The sequence below is a fragment of the Nicotiana attenuata genome, chromosome 2 (assembly GCF_001879085.1).
Source record: "Nicotiana attenuata strain UT chromosome 2, NIATTr2, whole genome shotgun sequence".
Classification (NCBI taxonomy): Eukaryota; Viridiplantae; Streptophyta; class Magnoliopsida; order Solanales; family Solanaceae; genus Nicotiana; species Nicotiana attenuata.
This window is the reverse complement of record NC_031990.1, coordinates 43,994,427-44,017,795: the sequence shown is the minus strand read 5'-3', so window position 1 is coordinate 44,017,795 and position 23,369 is coordinate 43,994,427. Positions and strand designations below refer to the sequence as shown.

Sequence of the window (23,369 nt, the reverse complement as noted above, 5' to 3'; positions counted from 1 at the left end):
TTCGCATCCGCAGGCTCCTCCGCCAACCTTTGTAATTTGATCATAACTTCTTGTAGGAATGTCCAAATGACAAACGGTTTGAAGCATTAGAAACTAGACTCAAAGACCTTTTATTTTATAGGTTGAAATCCACATAACTCCTTATATATATCTAGATATGTTCATCCAAAGTTAGATCTTATGCGTACTCATTTGGAACTTTAGTCTATCATGTAATTTCCATCTTGCTTTGCCCCAAAGGCTCTCTTATAACCTATATCACTTCAAATACACCTCTTACACTTTATTATTATATCCAATTAATATCTATCATATTAATAGTCCTCGTCTGCACACAAAATAATGTAATTAGCACATGTCAACTTTCTTAATAGCGCTTAAGTACTTCGAAATTTTCTGGGGTGCTACAAAAAGGTATCTACAATCCGTAATATAGAAAATGGTATCTATAGATAGCTAATTACCACTAAAAGATAGTGCTTTATGAAAATTTCTCATTAATGTAACTGAATATCTTTTGCTTAATTGTTCTTGGACATTTTCATTACTTATTCAAATCATGTGCTTCATTGGTTTTAATTGGGTGAGTACCAATTAGAATTGTGTTTAACCAAAAAATAGAATTTCGATTAAAGCTTATAATTTAGAAGAACGCGGGTTACTGATAATCGAAAGAATGTATAAAAGAAAGCAATTTGGATAGCAAGAATATAATCAATAGAGAAACAAGTAAACCAAAGTATATTCAGATAGTGTTTCGTGTCCCTACAATTGATCAGTTATCTCCCTTTTATAGGTACCTTGGAGATATGCGTTTTGCCTATGTCATAATAAGGCTATTATGGGCAATTAAAGACATAAAGACATTAAATGCTACGTTACATAATCATTATATTTAATACACATTCTCTAATGTTTTTGGTATTTAAGGCTCATTAAATACTGTATCTGGACTCTCGTGTGCTGTCAGATTCATTCTCTTTGACTCTTCGGCTTAAATGACTTGAACAGGTACGAGCGTTGCTTCTTTTTTTTTTTGCTTTCTACTCGTATCTATTGCAACTCGTGCCTCCTTGCCAGTTGTAATTTTTTGACCAGTCTATGTGTCACGACACATCATTTTAATATGTAAACTCAATTTTTTCAATACAGATAGTCCCCCAACTTGCCATTTATTCATCAATTGAATATTTGGGAAGTGGATTTCATTAAAACGAGAATTTTTGTCACCATTAATGCTATGACAGAATCGACGTTTCAATTGTCACTTCCATTTAATGCATTTCACACGTGTCACCTTCTTATTAGTTCTGCAGTTTTGCAACACTTTTTTAGGCTTTGCTTACGACTTCCCTGCTTACGAAGCGTCAGTTATCATTATTATGGTCCTTCCATCATTGCACTTTTTCCCTTGACGGTTGCTTATCAATATAAATGTAACTTCCTTCTTTGTCTTTACCACATAAAGTTTATCGAATATTCAATTTCCCAAATATTTGTTTGCTCCTTCTTTACTATGTCTTCATCAAACCCTAACCCTAGGAGAGTTCCCATAGTTGATACCTTCCCTAATGCCCCCGTGAGGAGCAGAAGGGGAGGTAGACTTCGTAATTTAGGGTCTGTTCGTGGTGGTTCTTCTGTCCCTTCATCTAGTTCCGGCCCTTCTTCTAGNACCGTAGGCCGGGAAGTTTAATGTTTTCCACGTGCCTTGCAGGTCGTGACTCATCATTTAGTACGGGCTAGCTTTTTGCCTATCATCTAAAATCGATAGTAAAATTTTAACAATTCAAAAATAGAATTTTGAAACAAAGAAACCTGACCGTGGGTATTTGTTAGAAGTAGTATCTCTTCAAATGAACAACATTCCAATGTGAAGGTAATATTTTGCCATCCATTGTTTCCAATTCATATGCTCCTTTACCTGCAATATCATGAATTCTATAGGGTCCTTCCCATGTTGGACTTAATTTTCCTGCGTTAGCTGCCTTCGTAGATTGAAAAACCTTTTTAAGCACGAAGTCCCCAATTTTGAAGAATCTGAGGCGTGCCTTCCGATTGTAGTACCATTCTATGACCTGCTTCTGTGCTGCCATTCTTATCAATGCAGCTTCCCTTCTTCCTTCAAGTAAATCAAGATTTACACGCATTTCCTCGTCATTAGACTCTTCTGTTGCCTGTATAAACCTTGTGCTTGGCTCTCCTATCTCAACAGGAATTAAAGCTTCTGCTCCATAAACCAATGAAAATGGTGTTTCTCCTGTACTTGTTTTTGTTGTTGTGCGATATGCCCATAAAACACCAGGTAGCACTTCTGGCCAATTTCCTTTTGATTCTTCTAAACGCTTCTTTAAATTATTGATAATGACTTTATTTGTTGATTCTGCTTGCCCATTACCCACCGGATGATAAGGTGTAGACGTAATCCTTTTAATCTGCCAACTTTGAAAAAATTCCGTGATTTGAGCTCCTATAAACTGAGGGCCATTATCACACACGATCTCCTTTGGTACACCAAATCGGCATATGATATTCCGCCAAATGAAATCTTTAACTTCCTTTTCTCGCACCTGTTTGAATGCTTCTGCCTCTACCCATTTAGTAAAATAATCAGTGAGTACGAGCAAAAATTTTACCTGTCCTTTTGTTTGTGGTAATGGACCCACAATATCCATTCCCCTTTCATAAATGGCCATGGTGCGATGACTGGATGTAATAATTCCGCAGGTCTATGCATATTGTTACCGTACCTTTGACATTTATCGCATTTAGCCACGAAACTTTCTGCTTCTTCTTCCATTTTAGGCCAATAATACCCTGCCCTAATTAGGGTTCTTACCAATGATCTTCCACCAACGTGATTCCCACAGTGCCCCTCGTGCATTTCTCTCATTACGTACTCCGTTTGAGAAGGTCCGAGGCATCTGGCTAAGGGACCACCGAACATTTTACGATATAGATTGCCTTGCTTTAAGCAGTACCGAGCAGCCTTTTTTCGAAGCGCATGAGCTTTTTTCTTATCATCAGGGACGGTAACATACTGCAAAAAAGCAACAATTTCGTTTTTCCAATCCCAAGTTAAGTTATTAAAATTTAACTCATTCTTATCAGGGTCAAGAACTGAATGAAATAAATGAATAACTGAAGCATTTGCATCGCTCGCCACATCTGCCGCAGACGCGAGATTAGCTAGGGCATCCGCTTCAACATTTTCATCCCTTGGTATTTGCGTAACTTTCCAAGTCTGGAATTGCTTTACCAGCTCCCGTACCTTCTCTAAATATTGTTGCATTCGTGCTTCCCTGGCTGTGTAACTCCCCAGCATCTAGTTAACCACGAGCTGCGAATCGCTTTTGATTATAATTTGATTAATACCGAGTTCTCGTGCCATTTCTAAACCTGCAACCATAGCTTCATACTCTGCTTCATTGTTAGTTATAGAATGGCATTTAATGGCTTGTCTAATGATTTCACCCGTAGGTGGTACCAAAACGATTCCTAAGCCCGCACCCTTTACATTAGATGAACCATCAGTAAATAAGGTCCAAGTTCCTGGATTAGCCCCGTTGAACACCTGCAATTCTTTTTCTGCTTCTAATTGCATCCCTTGGCTAAAATCAGCCATGAAATCAGCTAATACTTGAGATTTTATAACAGTTCTAGGTTGATATGTGATATCATATTCGCTTAATTCTATAGCCCACTTGGCTAACCTTCCCGATAATTCATGCTTATGTAATATATTGCGTAATGGATAAGCAGTTACGACAACGATAGGGTGACATTGAAAATAAGGCCTTAGTTTCCTAGATGCCATGATTAATGCAAGTGCAAGCTTTTCTAGTTGTGGGTATCGTGTTTCCGCATCCAATAAAGATTTACTAACATAATAAACCAGAGATTGTTTACCTTGATCTTCGCGGACTAAAACAACACTTACCGCTACTTCTGAGATAGCAAGGTAGATGAGTAATCTCTCACCATCCTTTGGTTTTGCGAGCAACGGCGGATTTGATAAATATGTCTTCAAATTTTTGAGTGCCTGTTGACATTCCTCATTCCATTCAAAATGATCGTGCTTTTTAAGAGCTAAAAAGAATTTAAAACACTTTTTCGATGATTTAGAAATGAATCTCCCCAAGGCTGCAATTCTTCCCATTAGCCTCTGCACTTCTTTTTTACTTGTAAGTATGTCAGGAATTTCTTCTATGGCCTTAATCTGCGCCAGATTTACTTCAATACCACGATTAGAAACAAGAAAACCCAAAAACTTACCTGATGCAACACCGAATGCACATTTTTCAGGATTCAATTTCATATTAAATTTTCGCAAAATTTTAGACGTTTCAGACAGATGCGATATATGATCTCCTGAATGTTGGGTTTTAACGAGCATATCATCTATATAGACCTCCATAGTTTTTCCCAAATGTTCTTGGAACATTTTGGTTACCAGTCTTTGATATGTTGCTCCTGCATTTTTAAGACCAAAAGGCATTACTTTGTAACAGTAAGTCCCCTTGTCTGTTATAAACGAAGTTTTTTCTTCATCTGAGGGATCCATCTTGATTTGGTTGTATCCTGAGTATGCATCTAAAAAACTTAACAACTCATGCCCTGCAGTAGCATCAACTAGTTGATCTATATGAGGTAATGGGAAACAGTCTTTAGGACAGGCTTTGTTAAGATCTGTATAGTCTACACAAACTCGCCATTTACCGTTCTTTTTAGGTACCACAACAGTGTTGGCTTTTAACCAATTAGGATACTTTACCTCACGAATAGATCCATTCTTTAATAATTTTTGCACCTCATCTTGGATCACCTGATTTTTGAAAGTTCCTTGCTTTCTTTTCTTTTGTTTGATAGGTGGATGAGATGGGTCTTCATTTAACTTGTGAATCATTACCTCCGGTGGTATACCTGTCATATCAAAATGGGACCAAGCAAAACAATCTGCGTTAGCTTTTAAAAATTCAATCAACTTAGGCTTCATATCCGGGCTGAGGTTGGCTCCTATGTAAACTTTTCTGTCTGGCCAGTGTATAAACAATACTACAGTCTCCAGCTCTTCTATCATTGTTTTGATGTTTTCATTTTCTTCTGGTTCTTGAATGGAATCGGGCCTTGAATCCACATCTGTTCTCCCTTGTTCAGTTGAGGTTGATGTTATGATTTCCTCAACTGGATTCTGTAATTGCTATTTTTCTTCATTTCTAGCACTTGAACCTGCCACGGAGTTGATGCTCCTGGATGTCTGTTGATCTCCACGGATTTGACATATTCCCCATGGCGCTGAAAATTTAATGACTTGATGCAAGGTTGATAGAACAGCATCCATATCGTGGATCCATGGCCTCCCGAGAATTATGTTGTAAGCCATTTCCATCTCCACTACTTGAAACTTTGTATCTTTGACAACGCCTTCTGCGAATGTAGTAAGCATCACTTCTCCTTTCGTCACAACACTGGAATTGTCAAATCCTGACAAAGTATGCGCTTTTGGTAGCAATTTATCCTCTGCTTCCATCTCGTGTAGTACTCGTAACAAAATAATGTTCACGGAACTCCCTGGATCAATCAAAACTCGTTTCACATTAGTGTCATGTATAAGTAAAGATATTACCAGTGCGTCGTTATGTGGAGTTAATAAGCCATCCGCATCTGTATCATCGAATGTAATATTTTCTTCTTCTAAAACATGCCGCAACCGCTTCCCGTGGGTAATCGTTACTTTGGAAATCTTATTAGCTGCGATATACATCACACCATTGATTTCTTCTCCTCCGCTGATAACATTGACGGTTCTTTTGGGTGAAGGTGGTTTGGGGGGCTCCTGCCTATTCTTCATGTATGCTTGTTTACCTTTCTCACTGAACAACTTAGTGAGATACCCCTGCTTTAATAAATGATCAACTTCACTTTGCAAGAACCTACAGTCTGCCGTTTTATGCCCATGATCATTATAAAATTCGCACCACTGATCAGGGTTTCGCCTGTTTGGATTCGATCTCATCTCCTTTGGCCATCGCACCTTGTCTCCCATGCTTCTCAAGACAGCCACGAGTTCGGAAGTGCTCACATTGAAATTATAACCACCAAACCTCGCCTTTAAGTTTCTATCATCATCTCGTGACTCACGTGTGCTTCGATCATTCCCAAATCTTGAAGACGAGCCCGACTCTCTATTCCTCGATCTGTGATCGTACCTCTGATTATCCTACTTTGACCGTTAAGTCTTTTCCCGCAGGTCCCATGTATGGCTCGTACCTATTTTTACCGGACCTTTTTTCGATTTCTGCCCGTCTCGAACTTACCTTTTCTTCTTTTTGATGTCGTGAAATAGTATCTTCTTCAATCCTCAGCTTTGTGCTATACCTATTATAAACGTCATTCCATGTCGTTGCTGGGAATTCACGAAGACTCTCCTTGAGTCGCCTCGTAGCTTCTGAGCTTTTTTCATTCAAGTTACTTGTGAATGCTATAGCTGCCCAATTGTCAGGTACGCGTGGTAACGTTATTCTTTCCTGTTGGAATCTGTCTACAAACTTTCTGAGCAATTCTGAATCCCCTTGCTTGATTTTGAAAATATCCTCCATTCTTTTTTCAACTTTCTGAGCTCCGGAGTGTGCTTTGACAAAAGAATCTGCAAGCTCAGCAAAAGAATTTATAGAATTTTCGGGTAAAAGAGAATACCATGTTAGCGCACCCTTAGTGAGTGTTTCACCGAATTTCTTGACCAATACAGATTCAATCTCTTGTTTGGTCAAGTCATTGCCTTTGACGCCTGTTGTGAATGCAGTCACGTGGTCTCGTGGATCAGTTGTTCCATCATATTTTGGAATATCAGGCATTTTAAATTTCTTTGGAATTGGGAGGGGAGCAGCACTTGGCTTCCAGGGTTGTTGCGAATATTTATCCACATCTATTCCTTTGATCATGCCAGGTATTTGCTCTATGCGGTCACTTTGCTCCTTAAGCTGTTTCTGCAATGTTAGAACTAAACTTTGTAAATCGAAATTAACTATGTTACCTGGTTCTCCCTCTCGTGATTCACTGGGGATTCCACCACTGCCAGAATTAACAAGCGCAGAACGAGGGTTTTCCAAAGTGTTGGTATTTAGAACTGGTGTTGATGGTGCAGCAGGTAATTAGCTGCCAAAAGCTTCAAGAGCTTTATTGACCTGTTGAGCGATCAACTTCTGCAAGGCTTCATTGATAGCTTCATTGTTGTTAAATTGAGTATTTGCATTTGAATGAGATCCATCGGGAGTTCCTTCTCGAGACCGCCGAGGCGAGCTTTGTGGAGAAGGGATCGGAGTGTGAACATCTTGTGGGTCCCCTTGGAGTTGATAGTTTCCTTGGTTTCCCTGGGTGTTATCGTTAACATTTGACATGATCGTTGATGGAACGAAATAGACAAGGTTAAGAAAAAATAGATTATCAGATTCCCGGCAACGGAACCAATTTGTTTAACCAAAAAATGAAATTTCGATTAAAGCTTATAATTTAGAAGAACGCGGGTTACTGATAATCGAAAGAATGTATAAAAGAAAGCAATTTGGATAGCAAGAATATAATCAATAGAGAAATAAGTAAACCAAAGTATATTCAGATAGTGTTTCGTGTCCCTACAATTGATCAGTTATCTCCCTTTTATAGGTACCTTGGAGATATGCGTTTTGCCTATGTCATAATAAGGCTATTATGGGCAATTAAAGACATAAAGACATTAAATGCTACGTTACATAATCATTATATTTAACACACATTCTCTAACGTTTTTGGTATTTAAGGCTCATTAAATACTGTATCTGGACTCTCGTGTGCTGTCAGATTCATTCTCTTTGACTCTTCGGCTTAAATGACTTGAACAGGTACGAGCGTTGCTTCTTTTTTTTTTTTGCTTTCTACTCGTATCTATTGCAACTCGTGCCTCCTTGCCAGTTGTAATTTTTTGACCAGTCTATGTGTCACGACACGTCATCTTCATACCTCTTTAATACGTAAACTTAATTTTTCCAATACAAATTGCCCATATAACCTTGAATTGAACTTGCAAAAAAGGAATTTACGAATGTGCTTAGATTGATTATATATCGCGAGACTGGAAATTTTAGTAGTACTTACCTCAAAATATATAATTACCAAAAAGTATATCGGTCTTAATCCAGTGAAACATTTCAGATTTTTGTTTCCAGTGTTCAATTCATGCGTTGGCGTCACAATCACAAAATTGAATGATAGGTTCCATTCTTATCAGACCTTTCCTCTACCCTTTTTACATTCTTCTTAGTGAGAAGCTTCTCTACCAGGGTTAGAAATACTGGTAGAATTAACTTAAGAAATGTTATGATAAGCGCAAGCTAACATTTCCTGACACGATTAAAACAAGCAAATATCTTTGATCATAGTCAGACGAGTTCACATATATGGAAATAACTACGAACCAAAAAGAACTACTTAAAGGGAACACAAAGAGATGTTATGGAGGGAAAGAAAAGCTCAAAAAGTATTACACCACAAACATGAATACACCATAGATTAATAAAGTAACAGTTGATAAGTGCAATGAGAGACAGAATTTGTTAACAATCTGATCAACTAATTAGATTATCAGAATTAGACCCTTCTAATACAAACATCACAGGGTTGTAAACAGACCGGAAACTGGATACATGCCATCTCCCAACTAAAAAGACGTCGAAAGGTTTTTCATGCGATCTCTGAGGTTAGCAAAAAAGGGGCAAACAGGGTGTCTTCCGTGCAAGCTGGATAGCCAAGTTCACATGCTGAGGGTTGTCACAGCATGAAGTCAACGCAAGCCCTATATCATCCAAAAAAAAATCGTAAGTTTCTCAGAATATCTTTATACGAGTTAAATTTTACTGATGCAATAAGAAAATCAAACATACAAGATGTATGCAAAAGTTAGAAAATCCTACAAGAAAGCATGTTTCTTTACTAATAGCATAAATACTAACTGGAAAGTTAGAAGTACGCTAAGAATATCCAAAGAGCAAAAATGTTCACTAGAAATCCTACAAGCAAGTTTCTTTACCAATAGCATCAACTGTAAGTGGAATATAAGTACTCCAAGAATATCCGAAGGACAAAAATGTTCATTAGAAGTCCTACAAGAAAGCATGTTTCTTTACGAATAGCATCCAGTCATCAACGCTAACTAGAATATTAGAAGTATTCCAAGGATATCTGAAGAAAAAAAATTCTCCTTCATCAAACACTTTGTATCTCTCTTCCTTCTGAATTTTCATAGTAGAAGCACCTTTCTTACAGTCCCTGGCATTACTTATTCACTTCACACATGCTCCACACTATACAGTATATAATATATGTCTACAGATGCCAAAATCATGACAACTCAATGCATTGATAAGAAATTGCTAGACAAATTAACCGGGGAGGAAACAAGCACTTGTGCAAAGGCAACAAAAATTCTATTACTTTCATCAGAAAAGAGAGGTAAAAATGGGGGCATTCAAGGAGAGTAGCTCTTCCAAACATTCTTCAAATGGATATCTGCAAGTATCTTGCTATTAAATAAAGGGAAAAACAATTGTGTCCTCTTTCTACTCACACCGTAAAGTAACCAAAACTGCTGAACACTTCTAAAAACAAGAAGATAAGCAAACACAGTTCAGGTATCAAAGATTAGAGATCCTCTATGTTTCCCTTGCTAAAAATGTAAAAAGACAGTTGCTGGAGATTGATATGCTATCACTACTTTTCTGTGACAAAATACCTACTGTTGAATTCAAGGTTCCATTTATTCTTCTTTAATACTTCAGTTTGTCATTATAGATCCATCTCAAAAGCAAAAGCCTCCAAGACCAGGGAATGCACTTCTCAATGTATGTTTATCCTTTTATTAGACATCAAGACTCTTACGCATGATAAATAGAACAATTTGGATCAATGTTTTCTTAACTTGTGCATTCATCCAAACTTGTCCGCATCTCGACTCTTACAACCCACAAGTACGTGTGGTGGAACCTTTGGACCTACGCTATGGAAAGAAGCTATAAATAGCAGCAACGCACAAGCATCTCAACCAATTGCACAGAATTAACTAAAGTAAACAATAGAGTTAGTTCACATAGTATATCAACACCTCAAGGTAAATGTGCTTAGTTCACCAAGCTCCTGTATACCACATACATGCATGTGCACATAAGATGAGAAAACCTCTGAAGAAATGACAACATCTAAAAGTGGGAGTTGACAATCAGTACAAAGCAAGAATATAGTAACATAAACTATAGTATAATGATGACTTGATCTCCAAACCTTGTGAGTTTTTTGCGTGCCAATTTATCTCGAACATTTTGCTTCTTAACTGGTTGCATCCCTCCGATCAGCATTAGGCTCTCTGAATAGTCGAAAATCATATATGCACCATTCTTAGAACTATCAATGCTCAAGTTTGCCTTAACTGAACAAGTCACGGGATCAAACAAGAACACCGCTTCTTCTTTGTTCTTAGCTACAATGTCACCATTCCTCAAACAGCCCATAGTTCTATCTAACCCGAGTAACGGTCCAACTTTGTATTTTTTAGTCCAACCATCTTCATCATCCATTACCCAAACATCAAAAAATGATTCGCCTCTTTCATCAAAGGTTAACTTACCAAGAGAATCGTCCAAGACCATAAGTTGTTGATGCTTCTTATTCCTTTCTCCGGTTCCTAGCATTGGTAACTTCTCAAATACTTTTTTGCGCACATCAAAGCGCACCAACACCGGCCGCCACCCAAATTCATCAGTGACAGTAGCAAACCAATAAGGCACCCCTTTAACATTCACGTTGCTAGTATGCCCAGGAATATGAAAAACCACCTCACTTTTCAGTTTCTTCCATCCAAAACTCTTGGTTGACCACATTTCCACATGGTTCGGGACTGTAGATGTTGGCACGGCAGTAAAGATTCTCAAGACCAAAAAATCATTTTCTTGGGGATCAAAAGCCAAACCAATGGATGCCCAACAGTGCACTCCCATAACAGGTTCGCTTTCAGAAAGCTTCACCATCCTAGACTGCCTCATAGCTGGGTTCCAAAGGGAAATCAAATCACCCCAAGGTGGCTGAAAAAGGCACACAATTCCATTGCAAGGACCCACAATGTACATATGGGGAAAGAAGCAAGGAAAAGGGCTGTCCAGTTCCACAATTGATGATGATGACTCAGGCTCAGGCGGGGGAGTATATAGTGAGAGTACATGATGAGAGGACTCGTAATGGCGGGTTCCTATAAGAATGGAGGAACCGCTGCGCTGCAGAGCAGAGGAGTGGCTGAAATGGGCGGCGATAAAGTGGGGTTTCGAAATGAGATTTCGCCATTGCTTGCAAACGCACCTGAATCGTAAAAGGATCTTAACAGGGAGACGGGAAAGGATGTTAGAGATGATTTCTCTTGGGAAATACAAGTCGGAAGTTGATTCTGGAGCTCTGCTCTTTGTAATTTTGGAGCTCCCTTTTCCTTTCTTCTTCACATTTCCTTTGCCTTTAGCTGGCGCCATCTCTTTGCTGGGAACTCGCCGGAGGTTGAAGACGATGAAGTTTAGTGAAATCGACAAAGAAGAGCGAAAATCGGTGGGTTTTGATGGTTTAAGGTCAAAAAAACATTTTCGGATCATATAAGGACATTCCAGTTAATATACACTCATTGCATCTCGTCTTAAACTATTTTGTTGTTTTTCATTATGTTGAGGATTAGTTTAATAGATTTTAAAGTTTAATTTAGATGGATAATGGAGTAGTAGTAATATTTATGTGAAAAATCTATGAATACAAGAAATTTAAAAAAAAAAAAAACATGGAGTAAACGTTTTCAATCAAAATCACTTTATGTAATTATAGCCAAAGAAGAGATAAGGACAAGGAAGTACATAAATTAATTAATGTAATATCTGCAAACCTTGTCTCGATTTTGAGGACAAATAGTACATTCTCTTCCACCAATTTGACATTTGTGCCCAGAATTTGGGACGCGGCATCCATTTCGGCGTCAGCTCGGAAAAAGGGTTTTAAAAATAATTTTGGACTTTTTGTAATCTGGATATCTTCTTTTTCTTTCTAAGTGGGCGTTTGGACATAAGAATTGTAAAATTCCAAAAAAAAAAGTAAAAATAGTATTTAAAAATTAGAGTTGTATTTGGACATGAATATAATTTTGGATTGTTTTTAAAGTTTTGGAGTGATCTGAGTGAAAATTTTGAAAAACAGTTTTTTGTAATTTTTCAAATTTTCAATTTCAAAGTGCATCTTCAAGTGAAAATTGAAAATTTATAACCGAACGCTGATTACAAAAAAAATGAAAATTTTTCGAAGAAAAAGGGAATTTTTTTTATGTCTAAACATGCTCTTAAGTATTTTTAAAAACAACACAAAGCTTCTTTAAATAAACTAGTTTTAGTGTACGTGCGTTGCACGTGTGTTTCGCATCAATCAGTATAAAATATATACAAGAAAAATAAATTATTGTATACAATTAAACAATATCTTCTTAACATACAAAGATGATGAATTTAGTTGAATTAGTTATATAATATTTGAAATTATAATATCTTGCGAAATAAGATATAAATATGTCATGTTGAATTTGTCAAAATGGTTATTTCAGCAAAATATTATAAACCTTAACTACTGGATATATATTTCTTGAAATTCTAGTTTACTAAATAGTACAATTTTTCACAAAACTCCAGTCACTAATTAGGTCAGTCTTGAGGAAGCTGTTCTTTAAACAAATTTTCTTGCATCTTCGTATAATGATATTAATTAAGTAGTTATTATTTTTCTTAAGATTTTAAAAGCTTGAAAAATTAAATAATAACTTAAATTTTTGAAAAGGAGATCTAGTGCATTCCTAAGATCACCCTACAAGGAAATAAAATATTATTTATTAATTACCAAATAATGAATAAAAAAATAATGAAGCTTTCAAATTAATGGTAACTTTTTCACAATCAATGTATCATCAAGATTCTGACACAAATATTTTATGTAGAAAAATGAAGGTAAGCTAATTTTATAATAAAAGAGATTAAAAATTTAAAAACTTGTTCAACATAAAAGAAATGTGGTATATGGTAGAGAATTATATATTTAAAGATTGATTTTTTTTAATTTAGAGGAAGGTTTAGTAAACAATATTTATTATGACTATAGATTATAAGAAAGTATAATCAGTTTTTCATTTTTATGAAGAATAATAAATAGAATCTAATTTAATTTGTCAAGATTCTAAAATAAATATTTTAGGTGGGAAATAAATTAAAGTTATTTTTTTTATATAACAAAGAGACTAAAAGTTTTAAAACATGTTATGATTTTTCTTTTCTCGGGTTGAGTCCTTTTTCCCCTTGATGCTGAAGTGACCGAACGAAATGTTGGGATTGATTCAATACCGAATCCCAGATCTCCATAGACGACTAATGGTAGGGGCTGCATTTTTCGGAAAGAAAGATAGTGGCAAATCTATATGTCTATTTTTTTACATGGTGATAAATTTTTTTTTTTAACCAAGGTACATAATATTAGTTCATACAGACTCAGAACCTTTCCAACTTTGTATCAAAATTAAAAGACAACCGAAAAAATTATCTTTTCTTAAAAGACATGGCGTTGGTATATAAAATATGGTTATATGGCATTGATAAATAGAATATGGTACTTGGATGTATTTTCGTTGGATAATTAAATCAACGTATAATGGTTGATTTTAAATTCTTAAGATTTTTAGTTAATTTAAAGGTTTACATACAATAAACTCTTAATATTTTTAAAGTTTTTGGACTTTTTACATGATTTAAATAAGAAATAATTTAATAATTAAAATTTTAATTAATTTTAAACTCATAAACGTAGATTTGTATAAAGTAAACTCTTAACAGTTTTAAAGTTCTATATGGTAGGACTTTCTGCATAAGTCAAATAAGAAAGATTTTAATGCGTAAAATTTTAATTCATTTAAACTATTAAATATTAAAAAAATAATTAATTGATTATTCAATAAATCATTACTTGTAGTACTTGACACACAAAAAGCCGTTAGTTTAAGTTCCATCTTCTATTCTAGGTAAATATTAATTCATTGTAGAAATGTATCTGTTGTTAATGAAGGGATAGGGGAGAAAACGTGGTGAACGTATGTTAAGTTGGTTTTTTTTTTTGGAAGTGAATGATATAAGGTAAAAGTTTAATTGATTTTAAAGTTCTAAATATTAGGACTTTCTACCTAGTTTAAATAAGGAAGGATTTAATACACAAAATATAATAATTAATTTTCAAGTCCTAAATATTAGGAAAATGATTTAAATGACTATTTTGTCTAGTACAAAACTTATTTTTAAAGGGTAAAAAAGGCAAACGACATTTTGCTAAGGGCCTTCGTGCTTTTACTATAGTATAGATAAGTACCCTTTGAATAAGGTTTTCCTTTCCAAAAGTCTTCTCATAAGTGTTTGGTCATGCAAAGTTTTGTGGAAATGTACGTTTATATGAAATTAGAGTTTATACTGGAATTTTAGTTTGCATGATTGGGCAGAGTGATAGTGATATTGAGTGTTAAATGGGTTAGCTTAGAGAGGCTAATTAAGCTCTTGCAGTGCCTATCACACTCCAAAGCTTGGGCCACAACAAGGATTGTGATGAACCTCTTTAGCTTATTTAGTTAATGTAATTGTATTTTTCTTTGCTTACTTGTGCTTGGATTTTTAATTACTTTGTCAAACTTATGCTTCATTTATTTTCATTGGGCGGCTTCCATTTAGAATTGCCCGTATAATCTCGAATTGAGCTTGGAAAAGAGAAATTTAAGTATGTGATTAGACTGAATAATGAGGGATTAGACCAATTAGGACAGTAATTTGTGACCGGGGATTGGAATATACCATTTTAACCCGAGTTAATACCCTAAAACCCGCTTAAACTATACGATCTTTGTCAGTTACGTACCTAAACTATTACTTGTCCCCAAAAACCCCCTGAACTATATCCCACTTCATAACAAAAATTCCTCGTCGCATTCTTACTAGTGTTTGAATACACTCTCCAAATTATTTTTAAATTCTGCCAGATGGCAATCTATGTGAATATTTGTTTATCTTAATCTAAAAAACAGACTTAGTTATGATTTTAATACTCTTTATTATATCATTGCAAAAAATTATAGGGAAATTACCAGCTATGTCCATTCATAAGTAGCTCATTACAAAAATTGGCCAATTGATAAAATATTACTAATATTAGCCAAATTAGCCAATTAGCTATTTGAAGCAAAAAAATATCAAATTTTTGCTTTGTTTTGAGTGGGTGTTATTAGAATAGATTGGGCACAACTTAAGGAGCTTGAATCTCAATTTTGGGATGATTTGGTGAAGTTTTGAGGTGGTTTGAATTGAAAATTCGAAGTAAAAGCTGAACATGAAAAAAAATGAGATGTGTATCACATTGTGTATCATTTGTGTATCACATATGTATCATATTTGTATCAATTGTGTATCACATGTATATCCATGTATACCTGTGTGTGAGATACATGCGTGATACATGTTTGATACATGTGTCGCAGAAGACTTTTTTGAACTCGATTTAATTACGAATTTTGATACAAAACCAGTCCAAATCACCTTCAATCTTCCTCAAATTTTGTATATTGACTTATCTATATATTTTCAATGAATTTCAACTATACCCATTGAAAAAGTTCCTTTTTTGCTTAGATTTTTGGAATATTGTATATATTTTTGTATTTCATCACCTTATTTGCTACCCCGTCCATGAAATTTCCTTTCCGTCTTGTATCTAATGTTGCTAATCACGCTTAAAAATATGGAAGGTGATTTTTGCATGTGATTCTTTGAAAGAAAGAACCTTATTATTTGGTGTTTCAATTTTTGTTGGCTAGTTTTGGTAAGTCTATGACTAATGGCTATAGGTTGGTAAGTTGAGATTTATTTGGGACATTTTTGTAAGTTTCCCAAAATTATATGGTAAAAATAAAAAAGGGGTCTAGAGTTAAAACTAGTGGCTCAATTGTAAAACACTCATTTTTTCTTTGCTCTCATCCGAGAATGGCTACACGATTTTCTCCATTAATCTTGGTTCTAACCTCGATTGCATTGTCTATTCTTGCTTCCATTCAAAAATCAAGATAAAAAATAGGGTTTCAACTCCTAAATCGGTATAGAATATTAGGGTTTTGATAGACCTAAATTATGAAAATTGTTGAAAGGAGATACCTATTTTTTTTTCCCTAGTTTCTTGAAAGGCATTAAACCTCATGCTCTTCAAATACTTGAAAGGGTGTTCCTTCTTTCAAACAAATTTAGGTAAAAAATGGAGGATGGATAAAACGAGAAAGATAAGAAATAAAATCAAAAATAATAAGAGAGAGAATTTCAAATGGATTCAAATGAAGAAATGGAGAAGAAAGGTAAAAAAATGAGGAAGGAAGGTGAAATATAAAGAAAAAGAGGAAAAAATAAAAATTATATTTAAATTTTAAAAAAAGAAGGGCTAATTAGCTGTTAGACACGTCATTTTAATGGGTGTTTTTTAGCATTCACGCGCTCTTGGGCGATTTATTACACACATAATGCCACATAAGCGACAAGGGGGTTTTATTACGAAGGGGGATATAGTTCAGAGGATTTTCGGGAACATGAGATAGTTTAGGTAGGTACCTGACAAAAGTTGAATAGTTTAGGCGGGTTTCAGGGTATTAACTCTTTTAACCCCAAATATTTGAGCTTGAATTGTGATGCATCCTACTTGTAGGTGCAGTTAGCAAGGGTATTTCAAAGAAATCTGGTATGGGATTGGTGCCAACTTCTAGGTAAACTCAAGAGTTTGTAGTATGTATTTCATTAACATAATCTGTTCAGTAGAAATGCACATTGAACCTTTTGCACAAAGATGCAGGTCATATATCCTTTTGTAGTTCTTATTTATTTAATGTTTCTCTGAAGTTTATATGCAAGATTTCAGATTTAGTTTAGCAAGTCAAGATGTGTAGGAGGTTAATCAATTCATTCATAAGTCAATCCAGAATCTCAAGCCTCACAATCTTGTGTTTTAACATTTCAGTCTTTACCAGTCCAGATGTCAGTACACATGCCAATATCACTTGAACCTAATGATAGAAATACATTTGTTGTTTTCTGTCCACTTTAGAAAGATAATTTGAAGAATAATACTGTCCAAGGCTGAGAATTCCTTTTAAAACCTCTAGCCTTGAGTTTGTTTAGGAGCTTGAATTAATGGTGAACAAGGAGTTGAGCTGCCTACTTATCAGCATGCTATTATTGAGAGCCACTAAAACTTCTAACCAAAAAGAACTGCCTAAGGGAATGACAGAAATTGAGTGAAAAACTCAAAAGGGAACACAAAGAGAGATGTTATGAAGGGAAAGAAAACTCCAAAAGTATTACACCACAAACATGAATACACCATAGATTAATCAAGTACCAATTGATGAGTGCAATGAACAACAGACATTGGTTGAACAATCTGATAAGTAAGATAATCAGAATTAGAACCTTCCAGTATAAACATCAGATGGTTGTAAAACAGCCAGGGCAGAAACTACATACACCTACCTACCAACTGAAAAGATGTCAAAGAGTATATCATCTATCTCCGAGGTTCGCAAAAAGGGGGTAAACAGGGCGTCTTTCGTGCAAACTAGATAGCCGAGTTCACGAGAGGCTTGTCTCTACAAAGTTAAGACAATCCCTGCATAAAAAAATGTTTGTAAGTTTCTCATAATATCTTTTTATGAGTTACATTATCTTGATTTATTTCCCACATAGAAGATGTATGCAAAAGGTAGAAATCCTACAAGAAAGCATGTTTCTTTACTGATAGCATCAACACTAACTGGAACATTAGAAGCACTCCAAGAATATCTGAAGAACAAAAATATTTACCAAAAATCCTACAAGAAAGCATGTTTCTTTACGAATAGCATCCAGTCATCAACGCTAACCAGAATATTAAAAGTACTCCAAGAATATCGAAAGAACAAAAATGTTCCACTAATCTGTACAAACTAATTTTGTACTCCATCAAACATCTCTATCTCTCTTTCCATATTGTCCACATCGTACTAAAGGAGCTACTTCAATGCTCTCCTTCTCTTCCTTCTAATCATTTTCATCGTAAAAGCACCTTTCTTACAGTTCCTGGCATCACTTATTCACTTCAAGTATGCTCCACACTGTACAGTATACTATATACGTCTACAGATGCTAAAATCATGGCATGTCAATTCATTGATCAAATATTGCTAGAAAAATTAACCAAGGAGAAAACCAAGAGTTGTATAGTTACAATGAAACTTCTAATACTTTCATCAGTAAAGAGGGAGGGAAAAAGGGGGCATTCAAGGAGAGTAGCTATTCCAGATAGTCTTGATGCCTTCGAATGAATAACTGCAAATTACTTGCTATTAAATAACTGGAAAAATAATTGTCTCGTGTTACTACTCACTCTGTCAAGGAACAAAAATTGGTGAACACTTCCAAAAACAAGAAGACTAAGCAAACACAGTTCAGGTATCAAAGATCAGAGATTTTATAAGTTTCCCTCGCTAAAAATTTAAAAGGTACCATAGCTCTACAGTTGTTGGAAATCAATATGGTATCACTAATTTTCTGAGACAAAAAGACCTACTGTTGGCTTCCAGGTTCAACTTAATACCAGGGAATACAATTCTCAATATAAGTTTATCCTTTTATTTTTAAAATCAAGAATCTTCCACAAGATCAATAGAACTCTTTGGACCAATGTTTTCTTAATAAAGGTGATATCCGGTCAAGCTTGTGTGTATCTCAATTAGTCAACAGAGCAGTTTGTTACAACCCACATGTACATATGATAGACTAATTCTATGGAAAGAAGCTAGAAACAGCAGCAAAGCATAAGCATCTCAACCAATTGCATAGAAGTACAGAATTAAGTAAAGTAATCAATAGAGTAAGTTCAATTAATACATCAGAGTTAATGTGCTTAGTTCACCAAGTGCCTCTATAACACATACATGTGCACATAAGATAAGAAAACGTCACAATGACAACATCTAAAAGTGGGAGTTGACAATCAACACAAAGCAAGATATAGCAGTTATAACGCAATCACCGAACCTTATGAGGTTTTGGCGTGCCAATTTATCTTTAGCTTGCTTCTTAACTGGTAGCATCCCTCCGATCAGAAGTAGGCTCTCCGAATAGTTGGAAATCTCATATGAACCCTTCTTAGCATTATCAACACTCACTTTTGCTTTAACTGAACTAGTCACTGGATCAAAGAACAGCAGTCCATTTTCATTCTCAACAACAATGTCACCATTCCTCAAACAGCCCACAATTCTGTCAAACCCGAATATCGGTCCAACCTTGCATTTCTTACTCCAACCATCTTCTTCATCCATTACCCAAACACTAATATAACATTCGTCTCTTTCCTCCCGAGTTAACAAACCAATAGAATCATCTATGGCCACAAAACATTGATGAACCACCTCTCCGGTTCCTGGCATAGGTAACTTCTCTAATACTTTTTTACCCACATCAAAGCGCACCAACACTGTACGCACCCCAAATTCATCAGTTATAAGAGCCAACCAATAAGGAACCCCTTTAACGATCGCGAGGCAAGTATAGGAAATAATATTACAAACCAGGTCACATTTCAGTTTCTTCCATCCGAAACTCTTGGTTGAATACATTTCCACATGGTTCGGGACTGTAGATGACGGCGCGACACAAAAGATTCTCAATATCAAAATATCATTCTCTTCGGGATCAAAGGCCAATCCAATGGATACCCAACAGTACATTCTCTTATCGGGCTTTTTCCCCGAAAGGGGCACCATCTTGGACTGCCTCATAGCAGGGTTCCAAAGGGTAATAACATCACCCAAAGCTTTCTGAAAAAGGCAGACAATGCCATTGATAGGACCCAAAACGACCGTATGAGGAAAGAAGCAAGGATGCGGGCTTTCCAGTTCCACAACTGATTCTTCAAGCGGGTTGTATAATGAGACTACATGATCAGAGGTCTCGTAATGGCGGGTGTGTAGAAGAATGGATGAACCGCTGCGCTGTAAAGCAGAGGAGTGGCTGAAATGGGCGGCGATGAAGTTTGGTTTAGAAATGAGGTTCCGCCATGGCTTGCATACGCACCTGAACCGTAAAAGGGACTTCACAGGGAGACGAGAAAGGATATTAGAGATGATTTCTCTTGGGAAAATGCAGTTGCATGTTGGGTCTGAAGCTCTGCTCTTTGTTTTCTTAGAATTCCCTTTCCCTTTCCCTTTCTTCTTCCCATTTCCTTTGCCTTTAGCTGGCGGCATCTTAGCTGGGAAGTGGCCGGAGGTTGAAAACGATGAATGCTTTTGTGAAATGGACGTACGGCCAACAGCCTAGTAGGGTTTTGAGGGTTTAAAAAAAATCAAGAAAACTTGTTTGGATTATATTGGGATATTCCAGTTAATTTTTGTTTAAGAATGTAATGGTCCAGAGTACCTAAATTAATGTAATATCTGCAATCTTTGTCTCGATTTGAGGAAAAATAGAGTACTCTGCATTTTGTACGACCAAATTGTCTTTTGTGTCCAGAATTAAGGACACGGCAAGTCGTCCATATTGGGCACCAACTCTGAAATTTTTTAAAATTATGTACGACTTATTAGTTTGGATATCTATTTTTCCTTACTAAAAGTAATTTTAAGAACAACACAAAGCTTCTTTAAATAAATACTCCATTATTATTTGAATATGGTTTTCCTTTCTAAAATTTGTCTTAAACGTGTTTGGGCATTCCAAGTTCTGTGAATATACGTTTGTGTTGAAATTTTGATTTATCTGATTAGGCAGAGTGTTGCGATACTGAGTCTTAAATGGGTTCGTTTCGAGATGCAAGGATTTAAGTATTGTTGCATATTGAGTAATTATTGGTGCTTTTATCTAGGCTTTGATTAGTTGAGTTTATCGTACGTCAATTAGATTGAGAATAAGGGCAATATGATCAAGAAGACAGAGGGAAATCTTATACTAGTACATCTCTCCGAACACGTTTAAGAGGAAATGAGGATCAATTGAAGTTCAGAGTGAATTTACTTTTTTAAATTCTCTATTTTCTTTAGGTTCTGGAATAACTAATAATTATTTCCGAGAAAAATATCCAATGGTAGAGAAAGCCTGAAGTAGCTGAGGTCTGCTAGCTTGTTCTGCTGAAGTGAAAGATGAATTTACCTAAACTTTAATACAGAAACTCCCACATTATGTTAAAATAACTGCAACGAGTAGTGCTCTTATCTTGACAGGCCAAGCAGATTGCTGAATCAGATTGATCGTTCTGTCATCTGTGCATGTTTTAACCTGGTTTTGACTTGACACTGCATTTCTACATTATTTCTTTTTACAAATACTTGCTTAGTAGTTTAATGCGCAAAACATCTATTTTTAATGTCATTTGGTGCAAATATGCTTGGCCCCATCATGTACTTATCATAAAAAGACACCTGGTGTTTTTTGGGTGATGATAAACAGGAAGAAATTGCTATGCTGTTAAATTTTCTAAAGTTTTCATATATGGTTTAGCAAGTCAAAATGTTTAGGTGGTTAATCAATTCATTCATAAGTCAATGCAGAATCTCAAGCCTTACAGTGTTGTAATTTAACATTTCAGTCTTTACCAGTCCAAATGCAAGTACACAAGCCATATCAATATGAACCTAATGGTAGAAATACATTTGTTGTCCTGTATCCACTTTTGGAAGATAATTTGAAGAAAAACTGTCAAGGGCTGAGAATTCCAATTAAAGACTCTAGCCTTGAGTTTAAGTTTAGGAGCTTGAATTAATGGTGTACAAGGAGTTGAGCTGTCTACTTATCAACATGCTATTATTCAGAGCAATTTGGAGTTCCAAGTCATCAGACCACCATTGCTGCAGCCTATGTGCCTCAAGAAACTTCTGCTTTCCCTTTGACACCACAAAAAGCTTTACTCCAGTTTGCCTGTTTCCAGGTTTTGCTTCTTTATCTTTATTACCATTGAACATATTGTTCTGTCCTCCATCCGGCTAATTATAGTAGTAGCAGATGTAGTCACTTGTATTAACATAGAAATGAGGCATTGGCAGCATTTGTTTAAGTTCTGAACTGATTCTTGATTCTGTAGCTTCAGCTGCAGCCTCATCAGCACTCTTGCCTAGATTCTGTGAGTTAGAAGGAAGCATTAATTTGAACTTTTTCCATACAAATCCAGCTTTCCCACCCAAGATTCTCAAACTCATGGTTAATGAAACAGATGGTGGATTGAAAAGATGTGCCTCTATATAAGTTCCATCTACAGCTAACGCCTTATATACCTCGAGAGCAAAGCCAGCTCCGAACGAGTGCCCTGTGATGGACACATTCTTGCTTCCTTGAACGTTGATGATTGATTTTATACCCGTTAAAACCCTATCAAAACTGAAGGATCCTTTAAGACTTTCCCATGCTATGTAACGTAGATCATCCTCAATATCTCTCCTTATTGTGGGGTTTCTCAAAAGTGTTCCTCTGATGGCTAATACAACCTTTGGTGCACCAGTTGGTCTTATGGGTATAAAATCAGCCAACGCTGCTATTTGATCCCACTCCAAAACTGCAGCAAATATGGAGCCATCTCTTTCATCAACAAGGACTTCAACTAGTTTGTACTTAAAAGGTGTCAACCACTGTGGTGCAAGAGCAGTTTCTGTGCTCCTATTTTCTTGCCTGTCAAGTTCGAGCAAGTATACTGCTTGTACAAAGCAGGCCATCACTATTCTTTTGTAGCTTTCATCCTTCCTGCACATTAATTTAATAAAGACATCATTATAAGTAGTACAAGGAATTCAGAGCGGAACGAAGAAGTCAAGGAAAAATGGGAACTAACCAACTGGAGCTGATGAGTTCTCTCCAACCGGGAGAAGAAATATGGCGAGGTCCCAATACATGGAATGCCTTGGGATGGTGCTGAAAAGAATGGTTTCTTTCCATGGACTTTTTTCTGAAGGACCAATATGTGTTCATTTGTGCACTTCCTTTTCTTGTAAGATCTCTTAATTAGGTGTACATATAATATGAGAGGCAACACTTGAGAGACCAGCCTTCATAAAAGAGAATAAACACTCCTCCCCAGGCCTAGAAAAATGAGACTTGAGGGGGTTTGGGCGGTCACTTTTGCTTTTTATATTTGTGTATGCCATCGGATTCCACTGAATTTGTTTGGGGGAGGGGTTCTTCCACTATAAAGGGCAGCCCGGTGCACTAAGCTCCTGCTATGCACGGGACTATTGTACACAGACTTACCCTACA

At 36.0% G+C, this 23,369-nt stretch overlaps 3 protein-coding genes across 3 annotated transcripts; all 3 read right to left on the bottom strand.

Annotated features, from left to right (window-relative positions):
* On the bottom strand, positions 8,523–11,663 carry LOC109208400 (F-box/kelch-repeat protein At3g23880-like). The gene is made up of 2 exons (XM_019371515.1): positions 10,306–11,663; positions 8,523–8,824 (listed from the first exon to the last, which is right to left on the bottom strand). The coding sequence occupies exons 1-2, from the start codon at positions 11,652–11,654 to the stop codon at positions 8,800–8,802; spliced, it is 1,374 nt and encodes a 457-aa protein (XP_019227060.1). The 5' UTR covers positions 11,655–11,663; the 3' UTR covers positions 8,523–8,799.
* On the bottom strand, positions 17,435–20,449 carry LOC109222956 (putative F-box protein At3g10240). The gene is made up of 2 exons (XM_019387236.1): positions 19,167–20,449; positions 17,435–17,757 (listed from the first exon to the last, which is right to left on the bottom strand). The coding sequence occupies exons 1-2, from the start codon at positions 20,375–20,377 to the stop codon at positions 17,721–17,723; spliced, it is 1,248 nt and encodes a 415-aa protein (XP_019242781.1). The 5' UTR covers positions 20,378–20,449; the 3' UTR covers positions 17,435–17,720.
* On the bottom strand, positions 21,725–23,108 carry LOC109222955 (GDSL esterase/lipase At4g10955-like). Its single transcript, XM_019387235.1, has 2 exons — positions 22,948–23,108; positions 21,725–22,859 (listed from the first exon to the last, which is right to left on the bottom strand). Exons 1-2 carry the CDS (start codon positions 23,082–23,084, stop codon positions 22,109–22,111), a joined length of 888 nt encoding a protein of 295 aa, XP_019242780.1. The 5' UTR covers positions 23,085–23,108; the 3' UTR covers positions 21,725–22,108.